Here is a 17,580-nt window from a genome sequence, read left to right on the forward strand (position 1 = left end):
TATATACTTTATATTTATATACTTTATATCTATATACTTTATATTTATATACTATATATTTATATACTTTATATTTACATCAGGACGGGGGGGCAACATGACACTTCACCACTAGATGTCACTAAATCCTACACTTGGAACCTTTAACTTTTGACACAGAGACGTTCTCACCGTTGGGATGAAACACAGCTTCAATGTCTTTAGCCGGAGCTGAAAGAGAAGGACAGACAGATTATTACTCCCTGACTGTCAAAACAGGGTCTGTCTCCCTGTTTGTCCCCAGGTGTGTCTGTCTCCCTGACTGTCCCCAGGTGTGTCTGTCTCCCTGTCTGTCCCCAGGTGTGTCTGTCTCCCTGTCTGTCTCCAGGTGTGTCTGTCTACCTGACTGTCTCCTGGTGCGTCTGTCTCCCTGTCTGTCCTCAGGTGTGTCTGTCTCCCTGTCTGTCCTCAGGTGTGTCTGTCTCCCTGACTGTCCTCAGGTGTGTCTGTCTCCCTGTCTGTCCTCAGGTGTGTCTGTCTCCCTGTCTGTCCTCAGGTGTGTCTGTCTACCTGACTGTCTCCTGGTGCGTCTGTCTCCCTGTCTGTCCTCAGGTGTGTCTGTCTCCCTGTCTGTCCCCAGGTGTCTGTCTCCCTGTCTGTCCCCAGGTGTGTCTGTCTCCCTGACTGTCCTCAGGTGTGTCTGTCTCCCTGTCTGTCCCCAGGTGTGTCTGTCTCCCTGACTGTCCTCAGGTGTGTCTGTCTCCCTGTCTGTCTCCAGGTGTGTCTGTCTCCCTGTCTGTCCTCAGGTGTGTCTGTCTCCCTGTCTGTCCCCAGGTGTGTCTGTCTCCCTGTCTGTCCTCAGGTGTGTCTGTCTACCTGACTGTCCTCAGGTGTGTCTGTCTCCCTGTCTGTCCTCAGGTGTGTCTGTCTCCCTGTCTGTCCTCAGGTGTGTCTGTCTCCCTGTCTGTCTCCAGGTGTGTCTGTCTCCCTGACTGTCCTCAGGTGTGTCTGTCTCCCTGACTGTCCTCAGGTGTGTCTGTCTCCCTGTCTGTCCTCAGGTGTGTCTGTCTCCCTGACTGTCCTCAGGTGTGTCTGTCTACCTGACTGTCTCCTGGTGCGTCTGTAGGGCAGGTTTCCGTCCAGCAGCAGTGGCAGACTCTTCCTGGACTTCTCGGGTGTGTAGGTCAGCAGCTCTGGAGGCTCTGGAGGGACAAACAGAGCGGAGCCTCTAGATTCAAACACTGAAACTCTGCAGTGTGTAAAACCAACACACACATGTTTGTCCCATGAAGACAGACACTGACCCTGACCTGATTGGCGTCGTCCTCTGTGGAATCCGTGGACGTCGTCCGGCCGTGGCGAGGCGCAGGACTTCTTCAGGTCCTGTTCAAAGTGAGGCGCTGAAACACAGGAAGTGATGTCATCTATGTGTGTTAATATGTGTGTGTTTATCTGTGTTTGTGTGTACTCACATTGACAGAAGTTGTCTCCCAGGACTTGTCTCGCCTGAACAAAAATACACAACACATCAGTAAAAGTTCAGCTGAGAATTAAAAACTGTTTGTAACTCTGTTGTCTGCATGCAGTTCGTGTGAACGACCAGCAGGGGGCAGCAAACACCAAACTAGTGCTGCTGCTTCATCAGCTGCTTGACAAGGACTCATCTAGATGAACGACCTCATGTCCTTCATCAGAACCCCCCCCCATCTCCTCACCCTCTCACCCTCCTCATCCTCTCATCCTCTCAACCTCTCATCTTCAATCTTCTCTTCCTCCTCATCCTCCTGACACTCTCACCCTCACCATCCTCATCCTCTCACCCTCTCACCCTCCTCTCCCTCCTCATCTCCTCCATCTCCTGACCCCCTCTCCCTTCTCTCCCTCCTCTTCCTCTCACCCTCTCACCCTCTCATCCTCTCACCCTCCTCATCTCCTCCATCTCCTGACCCCCTCTCCCTCCTCACCCTCCTCATCCTCTCTCCCTCCTCATCCTCTCTCCCTCCTCACCCTCCTCATCCTCTCACCCCCCCAGTCTCTCACCCTCCTCTCCCTCCTCATCCACTCCACCTCCTGACCCTCTCACCCTCCTCACCCTCCTCACCCTCTCACCCTCCTCATCCTCCTCTCACCTTCTGTGGGAGTGAAGCCGGATGGTTTTCCACGATCAGTCTCTTGAGGTAGTGAACCCACAGTCGTTTCTCCTCCTGGTTCTTCGTCTGCAGAACGTCACATAGAAATCATATTTAACGGGTCACTTGAGGAACAGGAGGGAACAATGGAACATTCATAACATGTCCTCATATTGATATTTGATATTAGATGAGAGAGTGGTTCCTCTTCCTGTGGCTTCTGGCTTCTCACCTGGACGACGTGCTGCAGTTTGGGAATGGTCTGGTCCGACACTTTGAAACACAGCGAGTCCTTCAGCGTCTCCACCAGCAGCAGGTTACAACACTGCAGCACAGAGAGCAGCGTGAACCAGAAGATCAGCCACACGTCCCCGTGAAGAACGAGAACCAGATCATTCTTCAGCTTTCTGACAGTGAACCAGGATCTCATCTGGACAAACTTACAAATATGTGTGTGCTATAGACAAAATGCTCCAGCCTCTTCTTGGCGATCAGCAGCATCTTATCGAACAGGAAGAACGCTCGTTCTTTCTTCACTCTCAGGACCTTGAAGGAACCCTCCAGAACCAGCTCTCCAAACCCGCCGAGGTCCGGCCCGTTCCAGTTCACCAGCAAGGACTCGATTTCCTGTGAGGAGGTGAAAGGTCAGAGCGGACTCTCTGTACGTATCATCACATGTTCTTCACTCCAGCTGCTGGGTCTGAACCTCCTCCATGACATCATCCCGCAGTGTGACATCACCAACAGTTTCATGACATCACACTCTGTCGTCTCTCTGACCACCACCTCTCCGTCAGGGACCAGGGCGGTTCAACACAACTCGAGTCTCTACACAAACTTTGTCTAATTCCAACGTGGTGACTTTCAAACTCCTCATGAACCTGAAGAGGAGGCCCTGGTCCTGACAGGAAACAAACATCTGGTTTGAACCTTTCACCCTCTGATGTCCTACTGCTGCTGAGAGGTCAGAGGTCAACGCTCGGGCTCTTCCTGCTCCGTGAACCTTCGGAGGTTAAAGGTCACCTGCAGCCAACAGCAACTGAACTCTGTCACTAAACGTCCGACCTCGACTTCTCTGCTCTATAAATAACAGGAGTGTAGTTAACTGGGATCTACGAGAAGGAGGGGACGTGTAGAGACACGTAATGACCACTCCCAGTTAGAGACCAGTATAAGAATGGTGATGACCTCTGTTTGTCTGCACAGGTCTGTTCTCACACACACACACACACGAGGATGCAGCAGCAGCTACACAGTGATTGTGTGTACCTGCAGCCGGATTGCGTGTTCCTGTTTCCTCTTCATGTCGTTGATGTACCAGGCGACCGCGGTCATGGTGATGATGGCGTCCTCCACGACCTCGTACCCGGGGACGCTCTTATCAAAGTGCTTCGAGAGCTCCTGAGGACACAAGAGGCTTCAGCGTGAACATCACTTTATCCTGTTCAAACTGCCTTTTTGTAGATTTCTTTACATGTCATGTATTTGTATATATTTTCTACCTCACACTTCATCATTTTACTTTATACTTATATTGATTTAGAGTAAAACTCCACGACATCGACCAACAGAGGAGTCTGTTTCTATCTCACCAGGAAACATCACAAGGAACCTAACAAGCTGCCGCTCTGTGACAGAGCAGCTCAACACTGACACATATGTTGGACCAGTGTTTCAACTGGTCACTGTCGACAGAGCAGCACCGTGTTTGTGTGTTTGTGTGTGTGTGTGTGTGTGTGTTTCATCATCTCTCTTGTCTCAGAAGTGGGCTTGGACTGGAACCAGAGAATAAGCTCAACAGCTTAATTGGGAAAAGCTGCAAAGGTGTGTGTTTGTATGTGTGTGTGTGTGTGTGTGTGTAAATGAGTTCCTATCTCTACCTGGAAATATGGTGGTTTTTGAGATAGTATTTCTGATACTGATTTCTGATATATCTGATTCTGATGGTATTTGAGGTAGTATTTCGTAGTATTTGATGGTATTTGAGATGTTACCTGTAGGAGCAGGTGGTATTTGAGGATCCTCTGCACTGGTTTGAGCAGATACGTCTCCAGAGGTAACGAGTGGTTCAGAGTCGTCTGTCTCTCCTGGAAGAAACGAACCAGACTCTCGTTTTTCATGCAGTCCCTCAGCACCGCCACCGAGCTGCAGAGAGACAGACAGAGAGACAGAGACAGAAACAGAGACACAGAGACAGAGGGACATAAAGACAGAGGCAGACAGAGAGAGAGAGAGAGAGAGAGACATTACAATCACCAGCATGTGCACACACTCCCACATTTCTGACCCTGAGGCCTCTGTATGAAAGATGAGTAGGATTCATATTTAAAATCTCACTGTCACCATTCCCAGTAATAACACTTCAAACTCAACCAGGAGAATCCTGAAATACTTGATTCTGTTGGACTGGATTTGTTTTCTGTTTCTTTTCTTGTTCACACAACGCAAGGCAACACAAAACAAACATGATCCAGGATCCAGTGAGAACACAATGAACCACATTCAGCCGTTGATGAACATTTATCACGACACAAAGAATGACATTTAATATTTAATAAGAAACAGGGACCAGAGGAAGACGTTGGAGCAGGTTGAGAAGATGATGAGCTGAGACGGAAGTCCACGACTCTGACGAACATTCATCAGGACCCAGAGGACGGAGGGATTTAAGAGGAGGTGAAGCAATGATGAAGGAGGAGCAAGAAGAGTAAGAGAGATGATGAAGCTACAGGACTCGCCAGCTGTTTGGAGCGTTGACAAACGAGAGGAACCGAAGAGATCAGAGCGAACGTTCATCCCAATTTGAGGAGGAGGAACCGAAGAGGACGAGAAGAGAACAAGAAACCAGAGATGGAAGAGAGAGAGATGGAACAGAGGACAAACATAGATTATAAACGATCATCTGTGAGATCATTGCTGGACGTGAAGGACTCAACTGTTGTGGGTCCTTCGACAAAAACATGAAGAAAAGTAGCTGAAGAGGAAGATGACAAGTTGTCCAGATGATGAAGGAAGAGGAGACACCAGAGGAAAGGGGGGGGGTTGTGGAGGTGGTGAAAGATGCTGGAGACTCTTCAGCTGTTAAATCCGCTGACAAACATTTATCACAGCGTGATGCCAAAGATTCTTGGACACCAGCAGAGAGACAGAAAAGAGGGGGAGGTCTGAACATGGGGGATGAAGAACAGGGGGGAGACGGAGAGAAGGAGGTCAAGGTAACGATGGAACGAGAAAGGAGAGAAGAGGCTCTGTGCTCAGGACAGACATTAATCACAGGAGCAAGTCCAGGAACTCGGAGCAGCTGTGATCTCTTCTACAGACAAACCACTGATGTGTTCAGCAGGTTCATGAAACTCTTCAGAAACCTGAGTGTTCTGAACCAGGAGGCTTCAGGGCACATGACTGCTGGCCTCAGCTCTGGGCTGGTCTTCTTCCTCTGGCCCACGGAGCTCTGGACCTGCAGCCGGGTCATCATAAGGATGTGGAGCATTTTATTATGTGAGTGACGACACGTGAGCAGAACGGAGCCAATGTCCACGTGGGTGGGGGTGCTAGCCAATAGAAACCCGTTAATATGAAAGAGGGGGCGGAGTCAGCTGCCTTCGTGCCCGGCCTGAGGAAATGTCGGTTGCATCTTTTCTTCCTGAGTTGGTAGATGGACAGCTAGTCCACCAGCAGGCGTTAACCCAACTCATACATGTGGCTCCAGCTGAATCAAGTGTTGCTTCATAGAACGGCTCGTAGAATGAATATGTTTTCTTCTTTTTAAAACTTTCAGAGTGTGACTGTAATGGTCTTTACGGCCTCTGGGGGGCGCCAGCAGGAGTTCTGACCCCTCGAGCAGGAAGTAGAAATGGATTCAGGAGTTGCAAGAAGTGCAAATCTCCTGAATCCGAGCAGTGGAACCTCTGGTGAGGCTGAGATCTGTGATCTGAAGGAAACAGGGCTCGGCCTCAGATGGACGCAGAGACACCAGAGACATTCCTAGAAACCAGAATCCAATCGTGCTGGAGGTAAACCCACAGACATGCAGAGTGGAGGCTTTCACGGTGTCTCCTCTGCATGTTGTGTATTTAAAACCCACACAGAGCACGACACAGACTGAAGGTTCCGTCTCTGCCTCCAGGTTCTCAGGTTGTAGATCATTACAGCTGCTCCCATGAGCCTGAATTCATCTCCACCAATCAGAGGAGCACGACCCCGGGCTCAGTCTGCACCGCCTCTCCAACACCATGAACCTCCTCCCCTCCCCCCATCGTCCAAATGACATCTGCACATGTATGTGAGGACCATGACCTGTAGCGTGTACGTGTGGTGTAGCAGCTTTCTCTGGAGGAACCAGGTCAGGTGAGGGTGGAGCAGAGGACGGAGGTCACATTATGATTCTGATCACAGAAACTCACGTCTTCTACTTTTCATCCTGAGATACTTGAATCACTTCTTCAGATTTTTTTTTTATGATGCATTTGGAGAGAAAAGAGATTGACGATGACATTTCTAAACTTTACGTCCCCAGTTGGGATCTAATCGAGCGCAGCCTCTTCCTCCTGGACACACGTTCACCTTCATGTGCAATAAGTTTTAAAGTTGGCTTGAAAACACATCGACCCCCCCCCCCCCCTTCATTCTGCAGCTCATTAGTTTCCAGCGTCCCAGACAGAGGAGCTGAGCACCCAGAGCAGGTCCATGTGTGTAGAGGTGGTTTTAATAGGAGCCTGGTCCATGACACATTGCTGTGATATCACTGGAACTCAGATTTCTTCTTCCCAGCGCTCCAGTCCTGATTTTGGCTTTTTCAGATGGCAGAGAAGCTGCATTCCAGAGCCTTCTCTTATCTGGCATGCTTCTCCCTTTGTGGCGGATAACCAACCGAACCAAGACAAACATCTCGGGTTCCCAGCTCGGCTGCACTCCACTTCCAAAACCTGCAATCCAGCAGATCTCCCCCCAAATCTGACCCAGAGGATCCCAGTGGAAAAATGCAGAGCGAGAGACCGAGTGTCCTCATTCTGGATTCTACATTAGTGTCTCAACGTGAACACGTCGAGTGCTTGGATTAGAAAATCACACACGGCTCCTGAATGAACCCAGTGTTTGAGACAGAGGCTGAAAAGAGGAGCAGCAGCGAGGGACAGTCTGAGGACAGTGATGAACGTTAGAGCCTGAAAACATTCTCCAGTCACAAAATATCAATCAGAATGTGAGCAGATTATATTATATATAGTTTTGTTTCTCTATGACAGTATCAACAGAACAGTTTAAACTGTGTTTATCTGCTGGATCATAATCTGTCTGTTCAGCTCATGTTCAGATCTGAGTCTCAGGACGTTCACATGGAAATGACACGAAGCAGCAGCTGGAACTGAGAGGATCCAGAGGAGCAGCACAGAAAACACACACACACACACACACACACTCACACACTCACACACTCACACACACACACACACACAGTTTGCTGGTCTGAAAGCATTTGACCTACTTATTTCTATTGGAGTTTAATGGAGCTTTAAGGAGGCGACAGGCAGAGAGCAGCGAGTGGAGGGGGGTGAAGGAGGGGTCGACTTGCACTGGTTCACACTCACACACACACACTTACACGCATGCAGGGCACACACACACACACACACACACACACACACACATACAAATACACATACACACACGTCAATTAAGTTTTAACTGTGTGTCGATGACATCAGGGAATTAACCTGCGGTCAGACTTTTTGGAGGAAACACATCAAAGTACACAAGTACACACACACACACAGGGCTGGGTTGTAATGGATTACATGTAATCAGGATTATGTAATCAGATTACATGAGTTAAACAACTATAATCAGAATCAGTTTTACTGATGTCCAGAAAATAGGCTGTGAACACATCACATACCATCGAAGTCACCACCCACAGATCCGCACTAAACTCCCAGCATGCACCTGTCGGCGGCCTGTTGCTAGGGTCAGATTACCCTTTAGTCGCACTGTGATGTCATCAGTGACTCACGTGTTGTGTTAAACACACGATCTGAACCGACATGTGTTCAGGTTTTAGTTTGTTGTGTTTCATTATTTCCTTGTTTTCATTCGGATTAACATGTTGTTGTTTTATTTTACAAAATAGTGTTGAGTGTGTTTGTGTGTGTGTGTGTGTGTGTTTGTGTGTGTGTGAGTGTGTGTGAGTACTTACTTGGGGTAGTTCATGCAGTAGAGTGTGTAGAAGTCGAATGCTTCACTCTGGAGGAGACACAGATCAGAGTTAGAGGAAGAGGACACACAGAAGACGTCCCAGAGGATCCAGTTCACAGACCAGGTTCCTGATGGACACTAAGACAAACTGCCCCCCCCCCCCCCCCTCCCCCCAGCGCCTGACGTCAACGTTTCATTCTTCAAACCAGATTTTCTGACTGAGAGCCAGTTCTGTCTAAACACAAAGAATTGGTTCAGGACCAGGATCTGAACCGGCTCTGGAACTGCTCTGGTGGAAAAAGGTTCATTCGACTCTTCTGGCTTGAACACACAACGCTGACATGCACAGAGAAGATATGACGCCACCAACAGGCAACAAAATGAACTGCACCTCGATGAAAAGGTTTGGAAGAAGAAGATCAGATCTGAAGACTCAGCTCTGATCTTAATGTTTAAATAAAGTTACAGACGGAAGCTTCAGACTTTACACTGTGGTGAAAGTGTTGGAGAAACACTGGGGACAATATCCCTACTGTCTCCACACAAACACTCACACACACACACACACACACACACACACACACACACACACACACACACACACACACAGTCAGAACATATTCATTGGGTGTTTGATCCAGAGCAGCAGCCAGTTGATGGAGTGACGTGTTTTGAGTGAATGGAGGGTGTTTCCTCTCAAAACATACACACACACACACACTCACACACTCACACACTCACACACTCTCACACACACACACACACACACACACACACACACACACACACACACACACACACACACACACTCACACACTCAGGTCAACTGCACTCACCCTCTCTACGAAGCACTCAGCGATGGCTGCAGCGTGAGGACTCCGCTCCAGATCCTCCAGGAGGTCACTGTGGACACATGGACAGACGTTAGCCAGCAGGTATGAGGACACACTGTGAGTCCAGGTGAGGAACCAGCAGGACAATGTGTGGAAGCTTCCCAGTGAGCGAGTGGACGTGTTGATGAGGTTTCTAACATGTGACGTGAAACTGAAGAACACAAACATCTCAGGATGAAGAAGAGGAGCCAGACACGAAGAAGACGAAGACGTCCATTTGGACACACAAGGAGATTCCAGATGTTCTGCTGATGAGGGACCTTATCACAGAGTTCATGTCTTAACACATCTCCAGTCTTTCAGTTGTAATATGTAACTTCACCACTAGATGTTAGTGGTTAGTGTATATTTATTGTGTGTTATCTTTAGCCCCATGTGGACGGTATAGATATCCTTGTAAAAGTGTAAAAGAAAAGATCTGAGCACAGACGTCAGATCCCTTCTCTGCCTCGAGCTGAGGATCTGATCTTCAGCTCGCTCCACAGATCACTACGTCTGTCTCTGCAGTGAAGGGACCTGGTTCCTCCACCCGGTGCCTCCACCTGGTTCCTCCACCCGGTGCCTCCACCCGGTGCCTCCACCCGGTGCCTCCACCTGGTTCCTCCACCCGGTGCCTCCACCCGGTGCCTCCACCTGGTTCCTCCACCCGGTGCCTCCACCCGGTGCCTCCACCTGGTTCCTCCACCCGGTGCCTCCACCTCCTCCTGCTGGTTCCTGTAGAACCTGAGATCTGAGTCTCCATTCTGCAGCTCGTCCACACGGCTCAGATCCTCTGAACGTCAGTTTACATCTACAACTCAAACTTCATTCATAAACATGTGTTTATCTGTAACATCTGGATGGTTCACAGGTTCTCTCAGCTGCTGTTCGTGCTGACGACCTCTGAGCAGCAGTTTGAAGTTTTGAAGACTCAGAGTAAAACAGTCAAATCGACTCTTGACTGAAGCTGAAGTTTTACATTTTGTTTTGACCTTTGACCTTTGACCTTTTCCTAGAAGAGGTTTCACGCTGCCGAGTGCGGAGCTGAGCCTTGTGACCTCGGCCGAGGGAGAAGGAGGTCGAGAGCTGAGAGTGTTCACAGGTTAGAGTCCGGAGGAGACAGAACCAAGCACCTGGACTCAAACAGGTCAAACCTCTGATGTGCTAACCACTGTACCACCGTGCCACCAGTAAACAGGTCAAATGGAAACACTGCTCAGACTGGGTTTCAAGAATCTCCTGGTAAAAAAAATAAAACTCTTGTTTATGTTTTATAACAAATTCACAGAATATAGGTTCATTTACTTTTCTAATTAAGATCTGTCACAAATTACGACTTTTGCTCCTTTTTAATTTCGATGCTTTTTAAGTTATTGTCAGATTTTATCGTGGATTTTCAGAAACTTGCTGATATTTTTAAACCTTTAAGACAAATGTGAAATATAATTTATTATGATATCGATATTGATAAAGTCAAACCCAGCTGCTTTTAAACCTAACCAGTTCAAGATGACACACACACAAACACACACACATCAATACACAGATACACATTACACACACTCTCAAACACACACAGACACACACACACTATGAGGTCGCACCACAGAACCCTCGCTGCATTCTTACTTAATAAGCTGAAGTCTTTCATTATCACAAATACTAACACACACACACACACACACACAGACGCACACCACTCCTCCCATTCTCTCTCTCATCCCCACTTGTTCTCTCTCTCTCTTCCTGTCCACTGGCGTCAGGCCTCGTTCTGTGGCTGGCGGACCTCGTTGGGGGGGGGGACACATGGACACGCAGGCCTCAGTAATCACAGCTGATAATTTGAAACAGGACAGAAACATGTGTGTCGAGGGAATAAAGTCAAACATGTCGGGGAAGAGACTCAGTGGTTGTTTGTCTCCGACGACCAATCAGGAAGCAGGAACAAAGCAAACATGATGATGTCACAGTGACGTTGACCTTTGACCTTTTAGCCGATTTGTGTGAAATTCCATCCTGATTCCTGAATTACGATGTGTTTGTGACATCACTGTGACCTTTGACCTTTGGCCACAAAAGCATCAGCTACATCCAGGAAGTGAAAGAGTCAAATATGATTCAATATTAATTCAATATAAAATGTGTCGTGATTTCTTCCTCGTGGTCGTCTAGCTTACGCTGCCCCCCCCCCCCCCCCACGTCTCCACTCGTTACTTCACCACATTTCATCCTTTCGTTTTTCTCAGGGGTCTTAGCTGCTATATAAACAAACGAATCCCGACCCCACAGGACCCCCTGACCCCCCCCCCCCCAACACCCCGAGCCGGGCCCTCCTCCGCGGGGCCGGGGCCAAACCAAACACACGGGGCCGAGGTCTGTTTTCTGTCCTCACGCAGAGCGAGCGACTCTTGAACAGAGTGATGAACAGCCGCTGACTGCGAGGCATCGGAGATATGCTGCTTCACTGGAGCGATGAAGAGGAGGAGGAGGAGGAGGAGGAGGAAGAGGATTGGCTGAGAGCGTGTGTGGGCGGGGCCTTGATACCAAGGCTCCATTCAGACTCTGACTGCAAATGCCGTTGTAATTTGTGTGAAGATGAAAGTGTTTTTATGTGAGTGTGGACACGTCAGGACGCTGAGGACGGGTCCCGTCTGTCCCCTTGGTGGCGCTCACCATGTGTCAGTGCACGTGAGAGCGTGCACGGGGATGGCTTGGTCCAGGACGAGGCTCAGCGGCCAATCACGGCCAAGTCTCACCCGTCAGAGCCGACCTGAGCGTGGAGTCATGTTCGAGTTATGCTGAATGATGTCGTCACTCTGGACTCTGTTATGTCTACACATCTGGTTCTGTGTGTGTGTGTGTGTGTGTGTGTGTGTGTGTGTGTGTGTGTGTGTGTGTGTGTGTGTGTGTGCGTGTGTGTGTGTGTGTGTGTGTGTGGACTGGTTTTTTCTTATTTTCTCTCGTTTCCAGGACAAAGAGAGAGAGAGAGAAACCAGGTCATGGATTTTAAAATCTGTAAACCAGGAGAAAGAGAGAGCAAGAGAGAGAGAGAGAGAGAGAGCGAAAGATAGAGAGAAAGAGAGAGAGAGAGAAAGATAGAGAGAAAGAGAAAGAGAGAGAGAGAGAGAGAGAGAGGGGGGAAGGAAGTGAATGAGGGGAATTCTGAGCTCTAATTACCTCGTTATAAACTAATTACGTTAATTAAATAAAATCAAATTAACTGCAGAGATGTAAGACACATCTAACCCTTGTCTCTCTCTCCCTCTCTCTCCCCTTCTCTCTCTCTCTGCACCCCCCCCCCCCTTCACTCGCTCCCTCTCACACAATATTTCCCATGAGAACCAGGGGCAGGAAGCCTGGATGGAAAGAAAACTGTGTGTGTTTGTACTCACACATTTGTGCCTTTGTGTAAGTGACTGTTAGTGTTCCAGTGTTAGTGTGTGACTGTGTGTGTGTGTGTGTGTGTGTGTCTGTGTGTTCGAGCAGACACAAAGAAACTGAAGTGTGAAAACAGAACTCTCTGCAGTGTAGGGTGGAGGGTTGTGTTGGTATGTGTGTGTATGTGTGTGCGTGTGTGTGACATATTTTAACAGCTTCCTTACCAGGCTCTTAAAGCTAACACAGCCACACACTCTCACACACACAGACTCACACACACACACACGTTCTTCTTGTCTCTTACTCTTTTTCTTGAATGTCTGTTTTATAGCTGACATCACACAGTTCTGTGAGTGCTTCATTTCTTCACTCTAAAGTCTCAGGTGGGTGGGGTGACCCTCAGATTGATCCTATTGATGGATATTGATTTATCTTTTCACACATGTGAATGAAATGGTAATATGAATATAAAAATATAAATATACTATACTGTATATATATATTTATCTATATAATAAAAGTTAATATATTTGATTACGATGTTATGCTGAAAACTGAGTTTGTGCATAAGCCAGATGATGATGGAGCTTCACTCGTCCATCATCCCGGCCGCTCTCTCTCTCTCTCTGGTTCATCATGTGAACTCAACAGCTGCTGGAGTCTTTCATTCCCGAGCCGAGCCGATCTGAGCCGAGCCGCCACGTCAGCATTAACCACCGGACGTGTGCCACAGTTATTAACACACCGAATACTTTACAGATTCTAATCCACACAGACGGACTGGACCTGACAGGCCTATGGCTGGTCTGCTGGAGGGGCCGGAGGTCAGGTACCTGTTGAACTCGTAGATGTCCTCGATGTTGCAGAACAGAGTGCTGACCTGCTCCGGCTTCAGAGGCAGAGCGCCACAGTCGATGATGCAGCCGAGATAATCCTGCAGACACAGAGAGAGAGAGCTGTCAGTCAACGTGGGGTCTATCAGCACATTTTACATATTCAAGGAAATACACTTTCAGATATAAACTAAAGTCCTGACATGTTCCATGTGAGGAACCAGCAGGACAATGTGTGGAGGCTTCCCAGTGAGAGACTGGACGTGTTGATGAGGTTTCTAACACGTGACGTGAAACCTGAAGAACACAAACATCTCAGGATGAAGAAGAGGAGCCGGACACATAGAAGACAAAGACGTCCACAAACAACAACACTGATCTTTCCACAGCAGAGGTCATACGTCATGTCCCGCCTCCTGCTGCTCTACAGGCCCCGCCTCCTGCTGCTCTACAGGCTCCGCCTCCTGGAAACAACTGGATCGAGGTCATGTGATTTCTGTACGCCACGATTTTTTTCTCTGAATCCAAGAATCGTCGCACTTTGTCGCGTTCACATTGTTTCTCAACACAACAACCTCTCACGTTTCATTGAACACTGCAGCAGGGTTTGACTTAGCTCCACCCACCAAAAAGGAGCTCTCTGATTGGTCAGAAACATGAAAAACGCTCTGAATGGAAACCACAACTACATTTACCATAAAAGTCAAGTAAAGAATATGTGTGTGATTACTCCAACACCCCCCTCCACACACACACACACACAAACACACACACAGACAAACACACAGTGAGGCCGCAAACAAAACTCATGTCCCTTAGGCCGCTTTCCTCCTAAACTGGGAACAAAAACAAGCAATTTGTGTGTTTGTGTGTGTGTGTGTAGTGTGTGTGTCTCTGTGTGTGTGTATGTGTGTGTGTTTGTGTGTGAGTGTGAGAGTATAATAAGGCATATAATGAGAGGCCTTGGCCACATTCATCACCTTTTAAAGGCAACAGGAAGGCCAGAGAGAGAGAGAGAAGTGATGGAGAGAAAGAAGAAGCAGAAGTTGAAGGAATGAGGAAGAGACGGAGGAGAAGAACAGACTGAAACTCAGAGAGAGAGAGAGTGATGGATGTGCTCAGGCTGGTCAGACGTCTTCTCCAGAGCTTCAGACACCAACAGTTTGCTGCTGAGACGTTTGGGTTCGATGATGTCACAGCCTCTTGCTGATTGGTTCTTTTCAGTCTCGACTTAGCCGTAATTTTTCTTAACACAAAATGAATCTTACGACTTCTTCTGTGTCAAGGTTCAGTAAACGTTAAGTAACTGATCGTTAATATCGATCATTAATGTTTCTGTTTCTCTTGCAACTGAAAGTAAAAGCTGCTCATCTAGTTAAAAACATAACGACGACTTTTCGACCAATGAGAAGTCGGATCGACGCGTGTGATTGGTGGAACTAGATGTTTTGTAGATGAAGTTTCCTTCACTGTTGTTTGATGATGATGATGAAAAGGAGGAAGATCATTCTCTCTCTCTTTGTTTCCTCTCTCTCCGGCCGACCGCTCACTCCTCTCTTTCCCTTCTCGTTCCCCAGATCCTCTCTGCGACCTCAAACTCGCCCTCCCTCTGTTTTCTCCTCCACATTCCTCTCTGTCTTCTTGTCATTTTCTCTTTTTTATTCTTTAACCCTCTCCCACTTCATTCTATCTTTCCCTCACTCTGTTTTTTCTCCTTCTTGCCCTTCTTGCTCTCTCTACCTCCCTCCTTCCTCTCTCTCTCTCTCTCCCCCATCGTTCTCTACCTCCCTCCTTCCTCTCTCTCTCTCCCCCCCATCGTTCTCTACCTCCCTCCTTCCTCTCTCTCTCTCCCCCCATCATTCTCTCCCTCACTCTCTCTCTCTCCCCCATAGTTCCCCCCCCCCCCCCCCCCCCCCCCCCTCAGTTTCCTGTCCCACTTGGCTGCAGCTGATGCTCACGTCTCTCTTTAAAACACATAGAAAAAGAACCGGATTCTGATGAAGTTACACTTCTGTCTGCGTTTTGACAGAAATCTCCTCAAGTGACGGAAAAGGATTTAACTGTTAAAAAAATAAAAACTGATCCGAGTGTGTTGGAGAAGAACAAAGGACATTTAGAAAAAGACGGAGAGGAGATGTTTCCACTTTCTCTCATTCTTCCTATTCCTCTTTGTGTGTGTCTGCATTGTTATTATTCTGATACACACACACACACACACAGACGCAGGCCTATTATGGTCGTTGGTTCAGATTCACAGTGAGCGTGACATCATGTAGCCCCAATCAAAACCAGACTTCAGCAAAACCTCAAATACAGAGAGCAGCAGGAATGAAGGCTTACATTACAGGACAACACACACACACTCTCACACACCAACTCACTCACACAGAGAGACACACAGACACACACACACACAGTCACACACCTATCATCTAACAGGCCTCTTTCCATCAGGACAGAGGAATTCTGGGATCGTTGCTTCGACTGCAGTTTAGAATGTGAAGACTCAAATCACCAGTTTCTGACTGTGCTGATGATTGAAACTGGTTTTCCCCCAAAATGCATCAGAGAAGTTTAAAAAAGTTCAGTGGGATTCAGGGGCTCAGCTGAGGGTTCGGACAGGACAGAACTAAATACTCTTCAGTTTCTTACAAAGCAGCAGACAGCTGTTAAAATACTTTATATAAGTTATCATATTGGTACTCGGTATCGAATCAGAAAGCGGAAACATCTCCATGAACTTAAAAGAGCTGGAAACATTAACATCTTTTCAGATCAGATTTTTGGGTCCGTGTGGAACAGACACACGTTAAAAATCATTATTGTGTCATAGAGTCTAAAAATCTGTTTCTCCTTAAACACACTGAGCCAAACAATATCAGATGTCCCAAATGTTTCAAATTAAAAGCAATTATTGTTTTTTATTCCTCTTGATTCAGACAGTTACTGAAAAACTGTTTCCTCATTTTATCTTTTGACTGAAACCGAACAACAGGAGTTCAGTTGAGTCACGTTTGACGTCCACATGAAAAGAGTCCCAGGAAACAAAGATGATGAGAGAGAAGGTTCCTCCCCCTCAGAAGAGAGAGAGAGAACTGACAGGCGCTGATAAACCTGATGACAGAGCAGAGAGAGAGTGTGTGTCTGTCTGTGTTTGTGTGTGTGTGTGTGTGTGTGTGTCTTTGGGTGTGTGTGTCATGGCAGAGGATGAAGGCAGCAGTAAATTCTCTGTTTTACTTCAAAAGGATGTTTCACACTCCAGTTGGACAGATGGAGGCAACACACACACACACACGCACACACACACAGAGACACACACACACAGAGACACACACACAGACACACACACATTAAACTTTATGTCGGCCAAAACGTTTCACACAATCACATTCAGCACATAACGGAAACCAACTTCGACAAACAGTTATAAATCCTCTACTTGGATTAAATTAGTTTGGTCCATGTCCCACCTGTTAACATGGAGGAGGAGCGGTCTATGGCCTGTGATGCGTTCAGCCACCAGGGGGCGACTGAGATGATTCAGCTTCACTCTCATTTGTGAAAATCGAAATTCAAATGTGTGACATTTTTAAACAGGAAATGTTTTAACTAAGCAGCTGAGGTCGACTGAAGGAAACGAATAAACAGAGACAGGGTGTGTGTGTGTGTGTGTGTGTGTGTGTGTGTGTGTGTGTGTGTGTGGAAGCCAGCTGCAGGTAAACTGGCCCGGAGGAATTCACACCTGGCCAATAAATCTAGACTTCAGCTCCTCCCAAACACACACGCACACAAACACACACAGACACACACACACACACACATACACACACACACACACACCCTGTCTCTGTTTATTAGTTTCCTTCAGTCGACCCCAGCTGCTCCGTGATTGGCCGACAGGAACTTTTAACGAGCACCGACACCTTGAAACATGAGGGCGCCACAGTAACGAGTCGACCAATCACAGCGCGGCGTTGGGCAGTTCAGATCCGTGCTGAGTGAACTACAAGTGTTTCTGTGTTTTCATTGGTCGTGAAAATCTTTGGTTGGATCAGGTGCAACATGTCTCACTGGGATAATCAACACAACATCAATAATCAATGATGATTCAGATCAATGATAATCTGATAATCAATGAATCATTTAAGTTTTTCATCGTAAGAAACATCAAACTTCCTGTGCTGTCGTCAAGAGTTTGTG

The 17,580-nt window shown here is 47.6% G+C and overlaps 1 protein-coding gene across 1 annotated transcript in view; it reads right to left on the minus strand.

Annotated features, from left to right (window-relative positions):
* plekhg2 (pleckstrin homology domain containing, family G (with RhoGef domain) member 2) overlaps positions 1-17,580 on the minus strand; it is a 32,909-nt gene that overhangs the window by 1,808 nt on the left and 13,521 nt on the right. Inside the window, exons 4-15 of the mRNA XM_062385344.1 lie at positions 13,381-13,481; positions 9,134-9,200; positions 8,299-8,345; positions 4,103-4,253; positions 3,378-3,509; positions 2,553-2,735; positions 2,341-2,433; positions 2,109-2,195; positions 1,452-1,485; positions 1,290-1,379; positions 1,080-1,181; positions 172-210 (exon numbers count right to left, since the gene is read on the minus strand). Coding sequence (XP_062241328.1) covers positions 172-210; positions 1,080-1,181; positions 1,290-1,379; positions 1,452-1,485; positions 2,109-2,195; positions 2,341-2,433; positions 2,553-2,735; positions 3,378-3,509; positions 4,103-4,253; positions 8,299-8,345; positions 9,134-9,200; positions 13,381-13,481 — 1,126 coding nt within the window. The remainder of the gene's footprint in view (positions 1-171; positions 211-1,079; positions 1,182-1,289; positions 1,380-1,451; positions 1,486-2,108; positions 2,196-2,340; positions 2,434-2,552; positions 2,736-3,377; positions 3,510-4,102; positions 4,254-8,298; positions 8,346-9,133; positions 9,201-13,380; positions 13,482-17,580) is intronic.

Source organism: Platichthys flesus, chromosome 4 (assembly GCF_949316205.1).
Source record: "Platichthys flesus chromosome 4, fPlaFle2.1, whole genome shotgun sequence".
Classification (NCBI taxonomy): Eukaryota; Metazoa; Chordata; class Actinopteri; order Pleuronectiformes; family Pleuronectidae; genus Platichthys; species Platichthys flesus.